This window comes from Sabethes cyaneus, chromosome 3 (genome assembly GCF_943734655.1).
Source record: "Sabethes cyaneus chromosome 3, idSabCyanKW18_F2, whole genome shotgun sequence".
NCBI classification, from domain to species: Eukaryota; Metazoa; Arthropoda; class Insecta; order Diptera; family Culicidae; genus Sabethes; species Sabethes cyaneus.
Genome location: NC_071355.1, coordinates 143,855,877 through 143,876,643, shown reverse-complemented (window position 1 = coordinate 143,876,643; position 20,767 = coordinate 143,855,877). Strand labels below are relative to the sequence as shown.

The 20,767-nt window shown below is 39.1% G+C and overlaps 2 protein-coding genes across 5 annotated transcripts; both read right to left on the bottom strand.

Annotated features, from left to right (window-relative positions):
* Positions 1 to 5,169: 5,169 nt before the first annotated feature.
* Positions 5,170 to 9,290, bottom strand: LOC128739217 (protein croquemort-like). Of its 4 annotated transcripts, none has more exons than XM_053834668.1 (6): positions 9,178 to 9,290; positions 7,120 to 7,450; positions 6,752 to 7,057; positions 5,888 to 6,690; positions 5,736 to 5,826; positions 5,170 to 5,667 (listed from the first exon to the last, which is right to left on the bottom strand). In XM_053834668.1, the coding sequence occupies exons 2-6, from the start codon at positions 7,243 to 7,245 to the stop codon at positions 5,527 to 5,529; spliced, it is 1,467 nt and encodes a 488-aa protein (XP_053690643.1). In that variant the 5' UTR covers positions 7,246 to 7,450; positions 9,178 to 9,290; the 3' UTR covers positions 5,170 to 5,526. The 4 variants fall into 4 exon arrangements, with proteins under 4 accessions (XP_053690643.1, XP_053690646.1, XP_053690644.1 ...); XM_053834671.1 differs by lacking the exon at positions 9,178 to 9,290 and adding an exon at positions 9,030 to 9,049; XM_053834669.1 differs by lacking the exon at positions 9,178 to 9,290 and adding an exon at positions 8,727 to 8,747.
* A 9,213-nt stretch (positions 9,291 to 18,503) lies between these two features.
* LOC128742850 (protein croquemort-like) lies at positions 18,504 to 20,239 on the bottom strand. Its single transcript, XM_053839334.1, has 5 exons — positions 20,108 to 20,239; positions 19,736 to 20,041; positions 18,837 to 19,678; positions 18,682 to 18,772; positions 18,504 to 18,617 (listed from the first exon to the last, which is right to left on the bottom strand). Exons 1-5 carry the CDS (start codon positions 20,237 to 20,239, stop codon positions 18,504 to 18,506), a joined length of 1,485 nt encoding a protein of 494 aa, XP_053695309.1.
* Between the last annotated feature and the right edge of the window lie 528 nt (positions 20,240 to 20,767).

Here is a 20,767-nt window from a genome sequence, read left to right as displayed (position 1 = left end):
ACAAACTTTTACGTCGAAGATAATACATGGTATTGAAGAGAAAGCGCAAGTCGATGTAATTTATACCGATTTGAAAGCAGCTTTTGACAAAATTAACCATAAAATACTGCTAAATAAGCTGACTCGTCTTGGTGTATCTGCGCAATTGATTGCTTGGCTAGAATCTTACCTTACGGAGCGCGAGCTGCGGGTGAAGATTGACGGTTGTATATCACGACCTTTTACAAATAGTTCTGGAGTCCCGCAGGGTAGCAATCTGGGTCCACTGTTGTTTATTTTATTTTTTAACGATGCTGCTCTGACTCTGAATGGAAGTCTCAAACTAGTTTATGCGGATGATCTGAAGCTGTACATAGTAGTACACACACTGGAAGATTGCTGGCGTTTAGAAAACTCGCTAAAATCATTTGCTGATTGGTGTCAACGAAACAAATTAATTATCAGTGTAGAAAAATGTCAAGTGGTCACGTTCCATCGCAAAGTACATCCAATTTTGTTCGACTATAACATCGACGGCGTTACTCTTACTAGAGTTACAAAAGTGACGGATTTAGGAATTGTACTTGACTCAAAAATGTCGTTCAACTTACAATGTTCAACAATCGTATCGAAAGCATTACGACAGTTAGGTTTTGTCGCCAGGATTGCGAAGGATTTTTCGGACCCATATTGTTGGAAGTCGCTGTACTGTGCTCTCGTTCGTCCAATTTTGGAAAATGCGTGCATCGTATGGCATCCTTACCAAGTTACATGGTGTCTAAGGATTGAACGTGTTCAGAAACGGTTTATTCGTTTAGCGCTAAAAAATTTGCCTTGGCGAGATCCTAATAATTTGCCACCGTATCCTGACAGATGCCGGCTATTGGGCTTAGATACTCTAGAACGACGACGGAAACTTCAGCAGTCACTGTTTATTGCGAAATTAATTAATAGTGAAATTGATGCCCCCGAGCTGCTCTGAATGTTGAATTTTCGCATACCAGGTAGATCTCTTCGGAATTCGACGTTATTACAACCAATTTTCCATCGAACGGTGTTTGGATACCACGAACCAGTCTCAGCGTGCATCCGTGCATTTACGGCCGTAGAAGAGCATTTCGAGTTTGACGAACCGACTGAGCGTTTCAAAAGTAGAATTAAGTCATTGTTAGTTTAGTGTAGTTTTATTCATTAAGACACCATCATTGTCAGATGCATTAATTTCAAATAAACAAAAAAACAAATTACGGTTTCCGAGTTGATCCACCATATTTCGCTCAAAGTCCAATAAAATCGCTAATTTCAGGTTAGAGCTAGCGCGACTGGCATCACCCTGGATGAACAAATGCGCCATAGGTATATAGGAATGATTTTATTAAATTTTTATCTTCTATCAGGTAATACATTTTCCTTGAGCGGTCCAGTGTTATAAGAATTAAATTTCTCATCGTACTCTATTGTACCAGAACTACCACGTAGTTCTTACGAAAATTTGAACATTAAATAAGTTTACTACATTTTGGGTCGATTTCGGCGCACTCACCATTTGTATTTCCTTTCGGCATACTTGCGACGTGGCCGATGTACCATAGTCTCCCAACTTTCGCCAGGAGTACGATGGCAATCTCTCCAAGCAGTGCCTGTAGTTCGTGATTCATACGCTTCCGTCCGTCTCCGTTTCCGTTTCTACTGCGCCAAAAATAGTCCGCAACACCTTTCGTTCAAATACGGCAAGTATGTCTTCCGTGAGCAATGCTACAGTCTCAAGTACATCATCAGCTTTGTGCGGTTGCGTATGCTACTTTATCGAAGCATTTTGCGGAGGGAAAAGTAGGCTCGACTTCCAGCTTGAATGCATGGTTGAGTCTCCTTACTCGTATTATTGTCGGCGATGACCAGAGATCCCAAATATATGAACTCGTCGACCACTTTCAGCTCATCGCCGTCAATAGTCATTGCCCATGGGAGGCGAACATTGTTTTCTCTAGAGCTTCTTCCTACCATATACTTGGGTTTAGACTTGTTACCCAATCCTCCTAGCACCCGTTTTAAGTCTGTCGTAGATTGCCTCCGCCATCTTAAGATAATGATGTCGAGGTCGTCGGCGAAGGCTAGGAGTTGGCTAGACTCGAGAGTAGAGTTCGACATCGGAACGAAAATTGAAGTCCGGGTTCCGGTCCGATCCGGTCCGGTAAAAATTTTTTTAGTCCGATCTTATGACGTTACTGCTCTGAAATTCACGATAATATGATGCGTGGGCACGTTGTACTCCCGACATTTTCGAGGAGCCATAAAATCCGTCTAATATTGCCCTACACATTCTCTTGCTATTGGGGATAGACGACTTAACAAAATTTGGGAGAGCTTCTTGTAGGCGGCATTGATCAGCTTAATGCCGCGGTAATTACAGCAATTCAGTCGATCGCCCTTATTATAGATGGGACAAACCACACCTTTCATCCCCTCCTTCGGTATTTTCTCCATCTCCGAAATGCTTGAAATTATCCAGTGAAGTGCCGTTGCTAGTGGTTCTGTGCCATTTTTGCAGGGTTCCACCGGGAGTCGACTTACATACTTGACATACGTATTCCTTTTGACATAAGAGAATCAGAAACGGGTGGCGGTGGGAGGGGGGGAGATGACAAAAGGGAGGAAGTACTCAACACGGGGGGAAGTAAAAGACGATGGGGTGATGGTCTTTTACAAGGGAGAGGAAATTTTAAGGGGTGCGTTTCTCTTGCATTTGGAACGATTTCTGAAAGGGGGAATAGGGTAGCTATTAACAAGGAGGAGGTTCAAAAACGTAAAACAGTTTTTGTGTCGATTTATAGGAATTGCCGAAAAGAAGACAAATTTACAAGTGACTGGGAGACAACAGGAGGGAGACTGTCAAAGAAGTAGACACATTCAAATGAAGAAAAAAGGTTTTGTTTCTTGCCTTATGAAAATGTTCGTTACAATAACAGATGTACAAGTGACAAAGTGGCCCCGAGTAAGATCGGGCAATCAGCTAGTACAGAGATAAAAGTGAACGTATGCTTGTATGCACTACCATACTCCGGAACGATCAGGTGTTGCTTCATAAAACTTGGTATACATATTTTTTGACATAAGGAAATCAGAGCAGTGTGATTGATAAAGGGGTCCGTAACATGATGAGGGGGTTCTAATAAGGAAAAAGGGCTTTGTTTGTCATACGTGTACATTATGCTAATGGCGGGATCAACAGCCGGGCAATAATTAATAGTTAAACGTTTTCACCTCAAAGATATTTATGAAAATAAGAGCTCTTCTTAATTTTTTATTGCTTTCAATGCAAAAATCATCCAGAAAGAAATATGCATGAGGTCTTTCAACCACTTTTTGATCATCGCATTGCTCGAACTTCTATTTCTGTTCTATGCCGCAGGCTATTCGCGTAACTTATGCAATCTTCGATTTTCGCGTATGTAAATGTGAATGGAAAATTATAAAAATCTTTCTGTTTCTTGCATTTCATAACAAATTTCCATCCTTGATTCATTCACAGACTAAACTTTTTGAAGGTTCGAGTACCTTTCCTTCGTAGGTGTGAATATTGCCCACAAGCAATTGACATTAACCACTTATGTCCTAGCGTATGAAATTTGTCATATAATTTCAATTTTATTTACAATTTTGTTTACATATGGGAACCTCTTCCCCGCTCTTCTACGGCTCCTTGAACATGATCATTCGAAAAACAACATGAATTGCGGTACCATGGATATGCGCTCGGGGGCTTATCCGAAATGAAAAAATCCAAAACGACATGAAAGTATATTAAATTACCTTGTCTTTGACCCATCCTTTTTTTGAAATTCGAACGCATAACAAAAACGGCAGACATTCAACAAAAAGTCAGTTTTTTAGTCGAAAAATTAACTTTAAACGTTTCAAAAAAATACATAAATTGCAATATCAAAAAAGGTTGGGTCAAAGACTAGATAATTGAATAGGCTTATAAACAAAAAAAGAAGCAAGTGAATTGCTTGAGCCGTTCTTGAGGTATTTATGGTACCGGCTTTGAAAACCTGGTTTCGAGAAAAACGGCGTTAAAGTTTTTATTCGCTGTGTAATCGCGACAGACATGCGCGGTACAAATAGCTGTAACTTTGTCATTTTTTGAGTTCATCGAAACGGCTTCAAACACATATTTCAACACGGCAAAAGGCAAAGCCTTGGGTTTAACCGTCTTTCTGAAACTTGACCCTTCTTTATCGACATACTACGCCACCGGCTGCTAGAGTACAGGGCCATTACAGGGTTAGTGCAATGATCCTACTAAACTTACAACAGTAATTACTCGAATCTCGAACGATTACGGTAGCGCTATGACGACATGTTAAGGGGGCATAGTACTTTTTTCAGTTCCAAAAAATCGATTTCTTTTATGATTTATATCGAAAGATTAACATTTTGAAACACATGTTTCAAAATGTTAAAATGTTGGTCAAAATGTTAATCTTTCGATATAAATCATAAAAGAAATCGATTTTTTGGAACTGAAAAAAGTACTATGCCCCCTTAACATGTCGTCATAGCGCTACCGTAATCGTTCGAGATTCGAGTAATTACTGTTGTAAGTTTAGTAGGATCATTGCACTAACCCTGTAATGGCCCTGTACTCTAGCAGCCGGTGGCGTAGTATGTCGATAAAGAAGGGTCAAGTTTTAGAAAGACGGTTAAACCCAAGGCTTTGCCTTTTGCCGTGTTAATTCGAATCCCACAAAGGGCTCCGTCAATGTGATGGTCTCTCATGCCAGCGGTTCAACATAGCGCTACACAGTGCTATGAAGCGAGCAGATATCAACACGCGGGGCACAATCTATTACAAATCTTGTCAATTCGTCTGATTTTCTGATGACATGGACATCGTCGGCAGAACATCGCTGGTGGTGGCTAAACAGTACACCAGATTAAAACAAAGTACATGCCGGCCGGCTTAAGCCGCTTGGGTAGTCAGTAGTGTAACGATAGACGGCGATAAGTTCGAGGTAGTTAACGAATTTGTCTACATTGACTCACTTATGACTGGTGGGCTTGTACACGGTTTCTAAGGGATTGGAGAGTGGCTGTCCAAAACTGAGTTTATTGGAGAATTTTTGTTTATCAGACTATGTGTTAGGACGGAAACTAAATTAAATAATAATATAGCACACTATATACCTCATTTGTCGTCATTTATTATTCATTAGATGATGTGTAATATATTTGAACTGTAATCTCCCTAAACCTTGGCTTGGCACTAGTATCAATAACGATCTTACTGAGTCTTGCTCATTTATGATTGTTATAATCGAAAGTTGAGTTTTAAAAACTATATAATAAAATTTAAAATAAATTGGAATTTCGTGTCTAGTTGATTTAAAAATCTCAATTCGTCACAACGCTAACTTTGGCATCGTCATTTTCCACTATGACTGGTGATTATCGCATTAAAGGCACTTTTTAGATCTCTCCAGATGTATGCCTAAACTTATTATATCGAGATCAAGCTGGTTCGTGTTCAAGAGCAACGTTCGGGTTTCACCGTAATAATTCTTCGTAGGGTACTTGACCAGTCCACTTTCGAATGCACAAGTAAGTAAAAAGCCCGCTGAGTAAAACTCCGGTTGTACCGAAGAAAATAGCTATGTAGATACCTAGCTGAGGAAGCATGAGTGCCATCTGTAATCATGTGATATAAATGTTAGTTTATAATAAAATTGACTTGGAAGTATCGTCATTAGTTTTACCTTTGCCTGCTTTGCCAACTCAGTGGTTAAAGTCGCGCGTTGAGTAAACCATAACATTGGAATCATCATTTTGGGGACTTTTTCATAGAGCCTATTTGAGTAACATTAAATAAGTGCGATGTAGTTAAAGAAAAGTGAACTAAGTAATATACCTAAATCCCCGAACTGGTTGCAGAAGCATATTGATTTGCAACTGTGCACGCACATCCAACGGTATCCCGGTATGTGGCTCAAGAGCAATATAAAACTCGTGCTTGCTCCTATTTGGCTTCATGCCATCGATTGCTTCTCGGTAACTAGTATCAGCCAAATAAAAGTGTGGATAAGAAACGAATGTGGGAGAGTCGAATTTACATGCAGACGCATTAAATACACCTGGTTTCACATCTGGACATTGTTTAGGCTCAGAATTACACCAACAAGCGGCTTCTGCATACTTTAAACCATTATCGAATACTTTATCGTCTCCAACATATTTAGAACCTTCGACATCATCTATAATTACACCCTCTCCATACTGAAGCGTCAATGAACGACACACGTCCGAAGCAAAGATAGTAACGTTAGTTTTATTGCTGTGCATAACAGGCCACAATTCTCCAGTAGTCCCTCTAACTTCACCACATTGACCTTGATACATCCCAGTATTACTTGCACCGTTCCATAGTGTCAGCAAACCAGTATTCTCCAACGAATCTGCCCCCGTTTTCATTGTGAATGTTCCATCGTAGCTTTCGCTCAGATTACGGTTCACAAACCATCCAAACTTATCGAAAGGAATTTTGACGGTATCATTAAGAGTTTTTAACACATCCAGCAAAGTATCATCAAACCCGTCAAACAATAACTCCCGTATTGTTTTGCTATGCCATAGTAGAGAACCATCCAAATCCACCAATATGTTAGCAGCAAATTTCTTCACAGCATCGGCATTTCGCAGCAAATACGCAACATTCTGCAAAGACAGTTTCCACATTTATTTAGTAGTTAACATTTTTATTGTTTGTGTAACTTACCAGAGAAATAACGTTGAGGTTAGTGACTTTGTCGTCGAGTGTTCCGTTCGAAAGTTTCTGGTCAAAATGCCATGTACGCCGTTGGTTGAAGGTTACTGTGTCATTAGAATTCCAAATCAAGTTCACCCTTTCGTGTACTTCGTGAAATACGTAAGGTCCCATTTCTTGGAAATTAGGTTTTATTTCCGGAAATTTATGTAGATCTTCAGGGTTTGTCCAATTGAACATATATATTTCTAGGAACATTGGAATTGGTGTTCTGATCCAGTTCTGATAGTTGACTGAACCATTCTTGATAACCAATTTCTGCAAAAAAGTTATAAATTATAGGACTACTAATATTGTTCACGAGATGCACCATGACTTACCTCATGTAGTAAATTAGATGACAGTGTCGGCCACAAGCTTCCTAAAACAATGGCGAAAAGAATAAGGAATGCTGAGCATCCAAATGACACCATTTTTTTCTGAAAGTCTGTGCATGACGAACACATGGTTGATTTTTTTCTGCAAAGTTTGCTTCCGGTTACGGCCTACAAACGATAACAACAATGGTACAGCGGATGTTTTTGATAATGTGTTGAAGAAATCTTCATAGACGAAGACGACTGATATGCAACGCGTACTGAAAGCAGGTCATGTAATATCACAGCATTCCGATTTGTTACATTTGCACTTTTGCAGGCCGTGGATGAGACGCTGTAACGAAAAAAATATTACTGTGCTAAAACTAGTACAACTAGCTGGTAAATGTTCAGACAAACAACAATTTTTATGTTCAGGATATTTTTACTGAAGCAGAGGAAAATCAACAAAAGTTTTTTTTACGCCGTTAATTCAGCTAACAACAAAATCTTCGTTTTTGAAATAGGCGACACAATTAAATTATTAATCTTCAAAAAATAAAATATTCGTTTTTTCATTATATCATTCTGTTTTCCATCCTTTCAATTATTCTTTTTTCAAGTTTGGCAGTTGCTTGCATTTTATAATTTTTTTTATCTACCTATTTCTGGAAACAGCGATAAGGCAGTAAAACCTGATATTGCACACGGCTTAACGAGGAACGCTTAGGCTTCATACACAAATTTTTTTAACAACTTTGCTTAATGCCATCATATGAGAGGAAATGACTTGATTATTATTATATATTTCCATGCATCAACCTGGTTTATTTTTAATCTTAAATTTGAACTTTATAATTACTCAACTTGCAGGTTAGCCTCGAGATATGATTTTGGTGATCAATCCAGTTGTGGTATGTTCGAATATCGAATGAAAGAGATTTTTAGAGTTAATACGACCCCATCAGTAGCCCCGCCATTGCACTGTACAATAACAGTCGGCTTCCAAGTCTATCGAATAAAAGCAGCAGATCAATTTCCGAAAAAGGAATGTAATTTGCTAATTACACTACCACTTATTAAATATTTTAAGCTATCGTCACAAAAATAGAATATCAGTTGATGCATTAAATTAACAACGTGTAATCAACGTGATTGTAAAATCTTTTGCGGTAAGTACTTCAATTGTTCTAAATGAATAGTACAAAGTCACAAAGGATTCCTTTACCTTGTTCTTTGAAATAATGTTAAGCTGTTATGAAAAAATAACATACTTAGACTCAAGTAATCTCGTAAGCTCGACTACAGCCAATTATATACGATTGGTCAGATGACCTTGATACGTGTAGTGTGCATTCAGGTGTGCAATTCTCGCTGACTTCGACACAATAAAAACATACGAAATGGCGTGTTTCCCAATGACGATTTGCCAGGGTTTGCTAAACATAATGATATTTAATTCAACTAAATAACCTAAAAATCTAGTCCTATTTGTGTACATTAAACAAATGGAGTACTTGTCGTTTTAGATTTGTTTGCTGACCAGTTTTTTAACAGTCTAGTAGTAGTGTACATACGAAAGTTCCTTGTATAACCTAGAGCTAGAACTGACAAGAAATTTTTAAGCTTACACTCTGCAGAACTCGTATTTGGTTCTTGTTACTCCCACAGGGATATGTTGATTCTATTTAATTACAATCTTATCTTTTTTCAACTATTTTTGTTTTCATCTGCTGATAGCAGTATCAAAGGACAATGGGCTGTTTACTTTTATTTCTACAGTATATTACTCATCAATGCAATTTGATATGTTAATTTGTTGATTGATGAATCACACTTTTATATTCACTTTTTAATGTTTCTACAAGTTTTTATTGACTTGTTAGTAACACTTTTAAGAACAGATACGAAAAACTGATATCTCATGAGCTTACTATAATAATGATAAAAAAAATTCAAGTCAAACACCACTCGTATTTTAAATACATCCTATAACTATAGCGCCTTTAGAATAAACTGTCCGTGTAATATTTTATTATGGCTTTTTATCGCATCAATTCGCAGCTTTTTACAAACACTCACCACAATTAACTTATTGCAACCACAACTGGCACTGCTGTTAAATGGAACGAAACTGAGACTTCTGAATTGAATCGAAATGGTTCTATCGGGTTCTATCGTTTCTATCAATGAAGTTATGAGGTCAACGTTTTGATGACTCCAATATTCAAAACAAACCAGGCGATTAAACGTCAGACGTCACATGCGGTACACGGAGATGTAAAACATCACAAAGTTAGGTGAAATGTAATCGACTCGGAACATTTTGTTAGAGCAATCATACGGGAGTTCTTAAATGAGCCTAAACAGTCTTTCGAAATTTCCGGGTTTTCTATTTTCCTAGAAAACTTCAAGGAAAATTTCCCGATTTGTCATCCGTTATTTAGGCTGTAAACCATTTCACAAATTTTTTTTTCTTCTGGTTCAAATTTGACCGTTTGTAGTTATTTCCCCTCAAATAGTTTAATTCCGTTTAGATTGCAACCCATTAATTTCATAGTTTATTTATTACATTACAACTGGATAGTTATTGGATATTGGATTCTCGACAAACGTAAATGCCAAAACGTGAGGAATAAAACCGATCGACTAAGGCACTCCAAAAACCATATGCGCAAAATTAGTTTGAAATTTGTATACATCATTTATATAGGAAATTATAGAACAAACTTGGGAAGGTGGCAGTACCGTTTCGCGCACATAACGAATATATGCTTAACCTTACGTTACCCACGCCATTTTCAATTAATAGGCATCAGAACAGAATTTACTCGAATACTAACACCACTTGAAAGCTTATGAAATTTTGTCCACCGCTTGAAAAATCTTAGTCTACTGATTAACTGTTGAAACTATACTGCTGAAAGCAATAAGTTTGTTTATTGCCAGAATCCTGAACTGAGATATTGTGCGCGCATTCCCTTACTGGACACGGTTGAAACCAGGGGGGATCTATTGCTCATATTGTCAAATTCCATACATGTGTGCGTTACCGCAGATGGTGTTTGGTCCATGACGTTTGTACTGTCATGGACCAAACGACGTGTGATTGATTTCGAGCCAGGGGACTCGCAACTCTATTTTTGTCTGCTGCAGTTGACAGAAACTCAAACCCAAACACGCAGCGCAATTGTCGTTTGTATTGTTTTGATCCCCATAATGCATTTATCTTATTTTTAGCGTAAATAAATCAAACTAAGAAACTTTTCGGAAGCTACATATGCAGGCAAGAGCAGCAAATCGGTGAGAAAAAAAGTAGCAAGAGCGGCATTGAAAATTATGGTCACCTGTCCCTTCACATGTGAGTTTCACAATTCCTTACCGATAGATTCCCCCTGGTTGAAACAGTCGTGTTTCTGAACGGTCGTAAAAAGGGTCGTTTGTAGCTTTTGATAGATAAAATGTCAAATTGTGTCATCATCGCTGTTTCATTATTGGAACCAATCGAGCAAAGTAAATAAACCTAGGAATTACCGTTCTATCAGAAAAAACGGAATGAAATTCAGCGTGAAAGGAATTTGTATTTTCAACGCCGGTTTGCCGAAATTTCATAGTGAATAAAGCGTAGTTTATCCTTCATTATCCAAACAAGCAATAACAAAGCAATAACGTTCGTATTCGAAAACAATTTATTTAATGCTTTTGTATGATTAACACGAAGTCACGATTAAGGTTGCGACAGAAACGCAATGAGCCTATGTTGCCAGTTATGGCGATAAAACATTACGAACTGTGTTGCCAATTTAGTCATTTTTTTTACCTTTGGAACGTTTGAAACAGTACCTGAACTCCCCTCGGAATCCATCGATCAAGTAAATGCACAATATACCGGGAAAAAGTTAACGTTCCAAAGGCGTTATAATAAAATACAACTGCGCGAGTAACCGTGGGTTAAACCAACTGCTTTTCTTCGTATACCTAGTTGTTTGAATGCGAGTAACAACAAGTATAGAAAATGACCAGTGGTGGGCACCGCTTACCGAAAATTTAGCGTCGCTAACCGCTAATTCGCTAAAAGAAAAAGTTAGCTCGCTAATCGCTAAACGCTTATCGATAAAAATCGGGGATAATAGTCTATAGTGAGTCAGTCAACAGTCAAACTTCGCCATCAAGCATTCAAGATTCACAAAATTTTCCTGGAAAATAAAGGTGACCTGAGGACCTTGCGAAAATTTTTTGGTTAAATACATGGTTTGTACCTGGATTAATCCAGATTAATTTTCTCTAATGCTGGAAGGAGCATGGGTCGGACCAAGCTATAATCAGAGATTATAACCAGATTTGAACCCACAAGACTTGCCAGGGCGTGTGACTCACTGGTACCCGTGTACCTTTGAATCATAGAGGCGCTGGACAAAAGAAGACTGGACAAAAGATAGGAGTCACAACGACAACTTGTCAAGCGCAGCTACCTACCGTGGACCCCCGTTCGTTTGACCATTTTTAATCTGAACACTTTTTAATTTGAACCCCGCTGGTTTGCATGACGTGCAAATTAAAAATGGTTCAAATGTCATTCTCAACATGACATCATTTGTTTATGCAGACAATGCACATAAACACGATTTGTTTGTATTGACCTAGCGTGTTTAATCGGTTTCACATTTCGTTTTCCTTACGATTAAGATAGAAATCCGATCGGAAAATGCAATATTCGCACTTGCAACTGCCAACTAAAACAAACCACCAAAACAATAACAAAGAGCAGGGCGACCAGTTCACACAGGTTACAGAATATTTCGCGTTACCAGTTGTTCAAACTAAAAAGTAACCCCGTTAGTTTGCATGAGGAATCGTTCAAACGAACGGGGGTCCACTGTATTACCCCTCCTTCCTTTCCACGCTTTCCCCTCCTTTCCCAAAAAATTTTCATTACTTTCCCCTACCGTCCCTCCATCAATTGTTAAAACCATCGTTTCAAAAAAAATGGTTTGAATTGAATTCAAATAGGTGTTTCACTATGCAATACTCGTTATCTAACTCTCTTCACTTATTGGAGAACAGTGAGACAAAACGACAGCTTCACATTTGTGGTTATACTTAATTTGGTTTAAAACCAAAACGACTGACCCATTTTCCTAGAGCTAGACAACTAGTAGGATATATGTTTCAAATGAATTAAAGAGCTCGCTGGTAGCTACCATCAAGCAATTTAAAATGTGGTTGAATATTTTTAGCGTTCTGTTCACGTGCAAGATGCTTATCTCAAGTGATGAAATCTCACGTAACTTTTCAAAAGGACCTAAGTAACATTGAGGGACTCTCTTTGGTGTCCCTCTCTTCTGATTATTACGGCGACATAATCGCATTCTGGGTATGAAATGGAGAGAGTTACCTGGAAGAAGCGTCAAACATAGCTCTGGCTCTCTCAAGCTCCCACCTGGCGCCTCTACGCAGATCTAAGTCAAATGATGACGGTCGATGGCCTTACCCGGAAATGCTTCATGTACTTACTGAAGCAGCTGCGAACCAGAGTGCCTGTTCTACAGGTGAGGGGCGGCTCACCCAGCGTCTGTCTCGAAACGGGCGGCTGAATATGAAATGCTGTATCCCGCAAGCTATACCTAAGATGGCAGACCCATCAGCGGGATGCAGCTATCGCGACCCCGGTGAGGTAGTATACCGAAAACACAATTACCACGAACAACGAAGAAAGAAATTCAGGACGGAACAATCGGTATTGGACACGGCAAGGGACATGGAAACGATTAAGGGATAACGATTGGAAACTTGGTACCTGGAATGTCCGAACTCTCCATGAACCGGCACGGGCTGGCTTGCTTGCTCGAGAGCTGCATCAACTCGGAGTGGAGATTGCTGCTATTCAGGAAGTTCGGTGGCCAAATTCCGGAGAAAGGGAGTTCCGTGCAGTAGAGCCTATTGCAGGCACTTTTTTCAAGTACCACATCTACTACAGTGGCGGTAAAAAAGCAGAACATGGAGTCGGTTTCGTAGTGTTGGGAAAACAAAAGCAACGAGTTATCCAGTGGAGGTCCGTAGATGACCGTATACGCGTGTTGAGGATTAAGGGCAAATTCTTCAACTATAGGCTACTTATACGAACCGACAAATGATAAATCCGATGATGCTAAGGACGAGTTTTACGACAGGCTTGAGAGGACCTATGGAGAGTGCCCAAAACACGACGTGAAAATCATCATTGGAGATGCAAACGCGCAGATCGGGAGGGAGGATATCTTCCGTCCAGTTATTGGAAGACATAGCCTTTATCTGTCGACCAATGATAACGGTCTGAGGCTCATAAATTTTGCCACGGTAAGAGGAATGGCCATCTGTAGCACCTACTTTCCACGTTTGAATATTTGGAAACACTTCTGGAGGCATCCAAATCCAGACTCTAGGTCTTAGATCGATCATGTCTTGATTGACGGTCGACACTTTTCGGATATTATCGATGTACGGTCTTTTCAGGGACCAAATATCGACTCTGACCACTATCTCGTAGTGAGTAAGATTCACGCAAGGCTGTCGAATACGGCGAAAGCTCGCACTGAGAGGACGCTGCGTTGCAACATCCAGCGGTTAACGGCATACGGTGTAGCAGTGGAGTACGTCAGGAAGCTTGATCAACGAATCGCAGAACACCAGGTAGAAGGAGAAGGTATAAATGGGCTGTGGAGGAACATCTATGGTGCCATCGAAACAGCTGCGAGAGAGGTTGTAGGCACGACGCGTTGAAGACAGCGTAACAGCTGGTTTGATGCCGAATGCCAGAGAGTGATAGATGAAAAGAACCAGGCCAGGAACCGCATACTCACTGCGGCAATGCGTTAAAACAGAGAGAGGTACAGAGAGACTAAAGCTGCAGAAAAAGAATCCATCGTCCAAAGAAACGCGAGTACGAGGAGCACGTGCTCACCGGCGCAGAGGGGCGATACGCCAGCAACGACACACGGAGTTTCTATAAAACGGTGAGATGCAGGAATTTTGCCATGCCTGTAATGTGCAATGATAGTGTGATAGTGCTGGCAACCTGCTTACCGATAAAACGGCGGTAGCATCCAGGTGGAAGGAACACTTCCAGATACTGTTGAATGGAGAGGTAAACGCGGAGGTCAGCAGGGACAGGGTATGAATTGTAAGCGATGGTCAAGCTGTGAAGCCACCAACACCGGAGGAGGTTAAAAAGGCAATCAGTGAGCTGAAAAACGGGAAAGCTGTTGGGAAGGACGGTATCTCAGCTGAACTTCTAAAAGCGGGGAGCGAGCGGCCCAAGTAGCACTTGTAACTAATTACAAAAATAAAAAAAGGTTGCACAGCAGTTACATTTAGGATACTTGTAACGAGTTAGGTTACATAAAATTAAAAATAGTTACTTTTTAGTTTTCTAGTAACAAAAATCTCAAAAAGTTACCAGGTAGTTACCAAATGACCAAATTGAAACCTTTTTTTCGAACTGTCAACAACTTGGTCGTCGCAAAACAGTCACCTTTCAGTTACGAGTTACCAAATAGTTATCAAGTGACACAAATGAAACCTTTTTCCAAACTGTCATCAACTTGCTGGTCGCAAAACAGTTAATTTTCCGTTACGAGCAGTTACGAAGTCAAAAAAAGTCGGCTAGTAACATTTTCGCAGCAACTTGTTCACGGTTCCTTGTAAACACAACGGGTTAAGCAAAAACTAGATCTCAAGAATTTTACTAATGGTAAAGTTAAACAATTGGTACACGGGTTGTAAAATGCTCTTGTAAATGCGTTTACTTACTAAATTGATGGTACTTGGAATCATCTCCGCACAGACATTGGTATTAAGTAAACAAATTTTGATTATTCTCAAACGTCAAAATGATCAAGTTACATCGAAACGAAACCGGCAATGAAACTAGGTTACAGTGTAATTTAGAAATGACGACATAAGAAATATTTTAGTTACTTGGTGACCACAACAGATTTAATATTGGTTACCGTAACCAATAGCGTAACCAGGTCGAAGGCAAAGGTTACGTGCAACTAGAATGTGACTGAAATGTAACCTTCTATGATTAACACTGCTGGTAAATTGTTTTATTCAAACTGAAACTATTCTTTCATATTAAATTAACACTTTCTTTTTACAACAATCACTAAAAAACACCTTTCCCGATATCTATTACCAATGTCTGCTTAAAATCATTTCATGTGCAATATACCGAAAACGATACAAAACATCAAGGACGATGGTGTAGTAGTTAAAACCAAAGGCAATATGGCTATGAATTTTGCTAAGTGATAGTGAAAACAATTTATTTTTCAATGATTTCTAGGTGAATGCTCCACTAATACATTATCGTTAAGAATAAATTTAAAAAATCAGAAAGTTAAAATTAAAATTTTTATATTTGTACATATTTGTTTTACAAAAAATCAATTTTTTAAAGAAGTAGGTAACGAAAAGCTAGATTAAATAAGAGCGCGTGAATTTTTCAAAGCTAGAATCATGCATTTAACCATAAATTTGAAACTGCATTAAAATTTGTGTTGAAATAACAAGCGAAATTTATACACTCTTCTATATTCAACAGTTAAATTTACTGCTTGACGTTGACAGCCATAGATTGAAATAATTTTCTTGTATTCTAGCAATATTGTAACCTGCTGCATTGTTTTCGCTATGCAATAAAAGTTTCAATATAACTAATTTGCCACCAATTGAAAGTCAGTTTACAGTTTATGTGTAACTTCAATAGTAACCATTTTGTAACTATACATGTTACATATTGGTCATTGAGTAACTGTAAATGTAACCATGTTTAGTTACATAAGTTGCGCTATTTCGGTTACACAACTGTTATGTTTTAAGTTACTGTAACCCAAGTTTTACATTTAAATTTGTCGCATATCAGCCGCTGCGACTCAATTGTGACAATGTGTGCTACTTGGGGGCTGTACGAAGCAATCCACCGGATCATTGTCAGAATCTGGGAGGAAGAACAAATGCCGAAGGAGTGGTTGGATGGCCTCATTTGCCCAATTTTCAAAAAGGGACATCGACTGGAGTGTAAAAACTATCAAGGAATTACATTGCTCAATTCTGCCTATAAGATGCTTTCCCGTATCCTGTTCTGCAGACTGAGACCGTTGGCGGAGTCCTTCGTCGGAGAGTACCAAGCTGGTTTTCGTGAGGGTCGCTCCACGACGGATCAGATGTTTACCCTGCATCACTTGCTAGACAAGTTCCGGGAGTACAACTTGCAGACACATCATCTGTTTGTGGACTTTAAAGCGGCGTAGATTCAGGTAAACGAAATAAGCTGTGGCAGATAATGCTAGAACATGGTTTTCCGACAAAACTACTTACGCTGATTCATGCGACGCTTGACGGATCCAAATCATGGGTTAGAATAGTAGGTGAGACCTCAGCTGCTTTCGTGACGTTGGATGGACTGAAGCAAGGGGATGCACTCTCTAACCTGTTATTCAACATTGCCTTGGAAGGTGCATTACGAAGGGCAAACGTGGAAAGGAATGGAACTATCATCACGAAATCTCACATGCTTCTTGTTTTTGCGGATGACGTCGATATCATCGGAATCAACCGTAGCGAAATGGAAGAGGCCTTCAGACCCTTTAAAAGGTAAGCGGCGAAATTGGGACTTACCATTAACACCGCCAAAACGAAGTACATGGTTGCTGATAGGGAACGTGGGAGCCAAAGTGGTGTTGGTGCCGAGGTGGAGTTAGATGAAGAACGATATGAAGTAGTGGAGGAATTTATATACTTTGGTACACTCGTGACATGTGACAACGATGTAAGCCGCGAAGTGAAACGACGAGTTGCAGCCGCGAATCGGGTTTTCTACGGATTATGTAGCCAGCTGAAGTCCGTAGTTTGCGAATTCGTACAAAACTGGCGGTCTATAGAACACTAATCCTCCCGGTGGCGCTTTACGGACATTTTATTGCATGACATCGTACATCAACATCACACGCATACATTCTTTCAGATGGTTACGATCACTAACACTTATGAGCAGTAGTAACTCCCTTGGGATAAAAGATTGCGTTGGCAGTATCGTCCTATGCTGTGTATATGCGGACTTTCTACTATGCCCAGTCTTGAGTTCTAGAGTTTTCGAATAATGACTCAAGGAGATTAATGCAGAGTGCAAATTTGACACCATACACCACTATCACTAAAAGCATTCGTAAATTTGGCGGAAAGTGTAGGTATTGCCCGTTTCTTTGGTAACAAAACCCTCTGCTCACTTTTGTGATAGCTTGAAATCGTCGCAGAAAGAATCTGCTTGGCTGTATGTAAGTTATAAGTATAAATTATGCTTGTCTAGCACGTCAGCTATTGATTTACTTGATAAAATAAACGATATTCGCCCCCGCGACGATTCTGGCGACGGTTCTGCCCGCGACGGTTATAATTCATCGCGTTCGAAAGAGTGGGTGGGCACAAAATGATGTAGCTCCAGCGCAAAACCGAAAACGACATAGTGGCATGACAATTTTCTACTTTAAAATTGTAATCCTATGTTCTGTTATTTAAATTGTAATTTGACAGTAGGTCTTTAAATTATGGTAATAGGGCATAGCTCAGTGTTTTTTATTTAGTTTATTTAAAAAATATATAAATCTGTACATATGTTTTCATGTTTTGTCAGAGTGCTGGCAATGATCAATCCGATAATATTTTTGACAACTTAGTAAAATTCCCACTGAGAAACCGCTTGATAGATGCAATTTATGTCTGCTGCAAAGTATGGGAGTATTCAAGTTTTTTTCTGTTACACTTATATGTCAAAATTTAGTTATAATTTATTCATTTATTTACTTATTTTAATGGGGCTTTCAATAGGTAGTTGATTCGCCCCTACGTTGCTATTATTTACTTTATTTCTTTATACCTTAGTTTATGGTGCTACTAAAATTAGCTTATAAAAGTTCTAACAAATTCGACTTTATAATTGGTTTATTTTTTATAATCACAATATTTTAACCGGAAATCGAAAGACAAAAATTCTAATCTTGTATTCAGTTCGATTTGTCACGATCATGTTTGATTATAATATTTAGAGTGAGCTTGAAATTGTTTACATTTCACCATACTAATAAGTCAACTTTATCTCGCTAGCAGGGTCGTTAAACTTGTTTTCACCTAAATTTATGCTCGCTTTATATTTGCTTAGATGATTCATGCGGAAGCCTCGAAAGTAACTACCTAGAGTTCGGAAGTAAGTGTCTTGAGACGCACCAAATGCACCCAAATGTGTGAACATTCATAGCATTGTACAACCATGAGCAAAAGCATTTGTGACTGCTACTTTCATTACTTGCGGTGAAACTTTAGCAAAGTTAGTGGCACATAGTTGTTTTTCGAAGGCAGTGTTCCGACATTGGCTAGTCTTTCCATACAGCAATAGTAAAATAAAGAGCGATTATGAACACTAGTAAACCAAGGCCGAAAAGCGCCCATCCGAGGTACTTTCCAACATCTCGCAACGTATAGATAAGCTGAAAAATAGATTTCGGCCAATGTCAAAATAGTTACACTACAATGAGTTTATTGAGTACTCACCTTTATTTCATCAATTTTCTCCTGTGTTAGTACCACTCTCTGCTCAACCCAAAACGCAGGTAAAACCATATCGGGTAAACCATTTGTTAGCCTGATAAAAAAAAAGCAGAATATGTTATCACTGCATATTGCTTAATTGCATTATCATAACGTACTGTAATCCATAATCTTTTACGTGAACGTTATATTGCAGTCTACCGTTTACTGTGAGCGGAATTCCAGAAAATTGATGTAATGCGTAACGGAACTCATGTAATTGACGCATTGGAGTTAATCCGGTAACTGCATTTAAATAACTAGGATCTGCCAAATAAAAGTGCGGAAAGCTAACCAGCAGGGGAGCACCAAATTTGCATTCAGATACGTCCAATAAACCCGGTTTCAGTACAGGGCATTCTTCTACCGGTGCCGTGCATTGGCATTCTGTTTCTGGAAACGTGTGTCCATTATCAAAGACCCGATTATCACCTATCCAAACACCACCCCGCACTCCACCCAGCTCGAAATCTCCATCGTACTTTAGGCGAATAGCACTACACAGATCGGTAATGAATAATATAAAATCTTCGGGATTGTTGATTTGTGTACTAGTCATAGGCGGGTTCACTTGACCAGTCGAACCATGAACTTTACCACACTCACCGCGGTAATAAGGAACATTAGGTTCACCGTTCCAGGTTCTCATAAGTCCAGTATTGGTCCATATATCTGTCCCAGTGCCCATTCGAAAGACACCATCATAGTCGACACTGTTATTCCGCTCCGCGAAATATGCGAAGCCATCCCATGCAGGTATTTCGATCCCCTCTATTAGGTCGGGAAATTCGTTGGCAAGTGCGAGCAATGCCGCTAATAGCAGATCTTCAGCTCCATCGAACAAGATATCCCGAACCAGAACGTCCTTGTAGGTAATTCCATCTAGTAAATTGTTTGCACTGATCAATCCGTCTACAAGCAATCGAAGCAACGGATCGTGCTGAACTACTGATCCAACAGTCTGAAAATCAATTAGTAACTTACCAATACAATCTTTCAACTTGTAACCTTAACTCACCATGAGAATAGTTTGAGGAGTGGTTACTCTGTCCGTATAAAAATCTCCATTGGACTGCTCTGGTATATAGATCCACGTTCGGTTCTGCTGGAATGTGATGGTGTGATCTGGATTTCTCTCAATATAATGTCTTTCATGGACTTCCAAGAAAACGTACGGTCCACGTTGGACGAAATTGGGCCGAACATGTTCGTTTGCAGCTTCCTCTGAATTAGTCCAGTCCCAGTAATAAATGTCAAAATACATGGGAACCTCACCATCCATCCAGTTTTCGTATACTTGGCTGCCTGGTTCCATGATAAATTCCTGTAAAATTAAATAGATAAATACTGATCTACTGTGGATTGAATTTAGAGAATATTTAAAACATACAGTTCGTGCAACTGCATCTACTATTGCCGGTAGCCCGAATCCAAAGAACGCAGCCAATCCGAAAATGATCACCACCACTACGAATGACCATACTTTTTTGGAAAGGTTTGAACAATTACAGCAGCAGCACATTTTTTCAGCTTGTAAGCGTTTTCTATGGCTTCGAATTCCAGATCTACCCCTTGCGTTGTTAAGACTAATGTAGTAATCTGCTCTCTTAAAAATTTGTGCTGCTTGTTACTCGGACTGCTAAAACAATACGAGGATAATAATGACGTCAGTAAACGATTAACTTTGTAGACTTTATCTATAGGTTAACAGTTTGCCCCTTGTATTCAATAAAATGTTACCGATAACGTGATGAGTGAATGTTACGGTGCCTCATACCCCTTGGTGGTGTCGCTTAAAGATATTTTATTAGAGAGATTAAAGATAAGTTATGCGCAAATTCTAGCAACGTTGATTATTTGAAAAATATAAATATCAAATGAGATTAGAAAATCATGATTGATATATAGATATAATAGATTGGTATACTATTGAACCATTTGGCGAAGCAAGATCGGCCCCTTCTGGTGAATAGATAAATATGAATGTATTGCTGGAGATTTTTCCAAACGATCGTACACGTTTGAATTTTATGAAATTTTATACACTGGC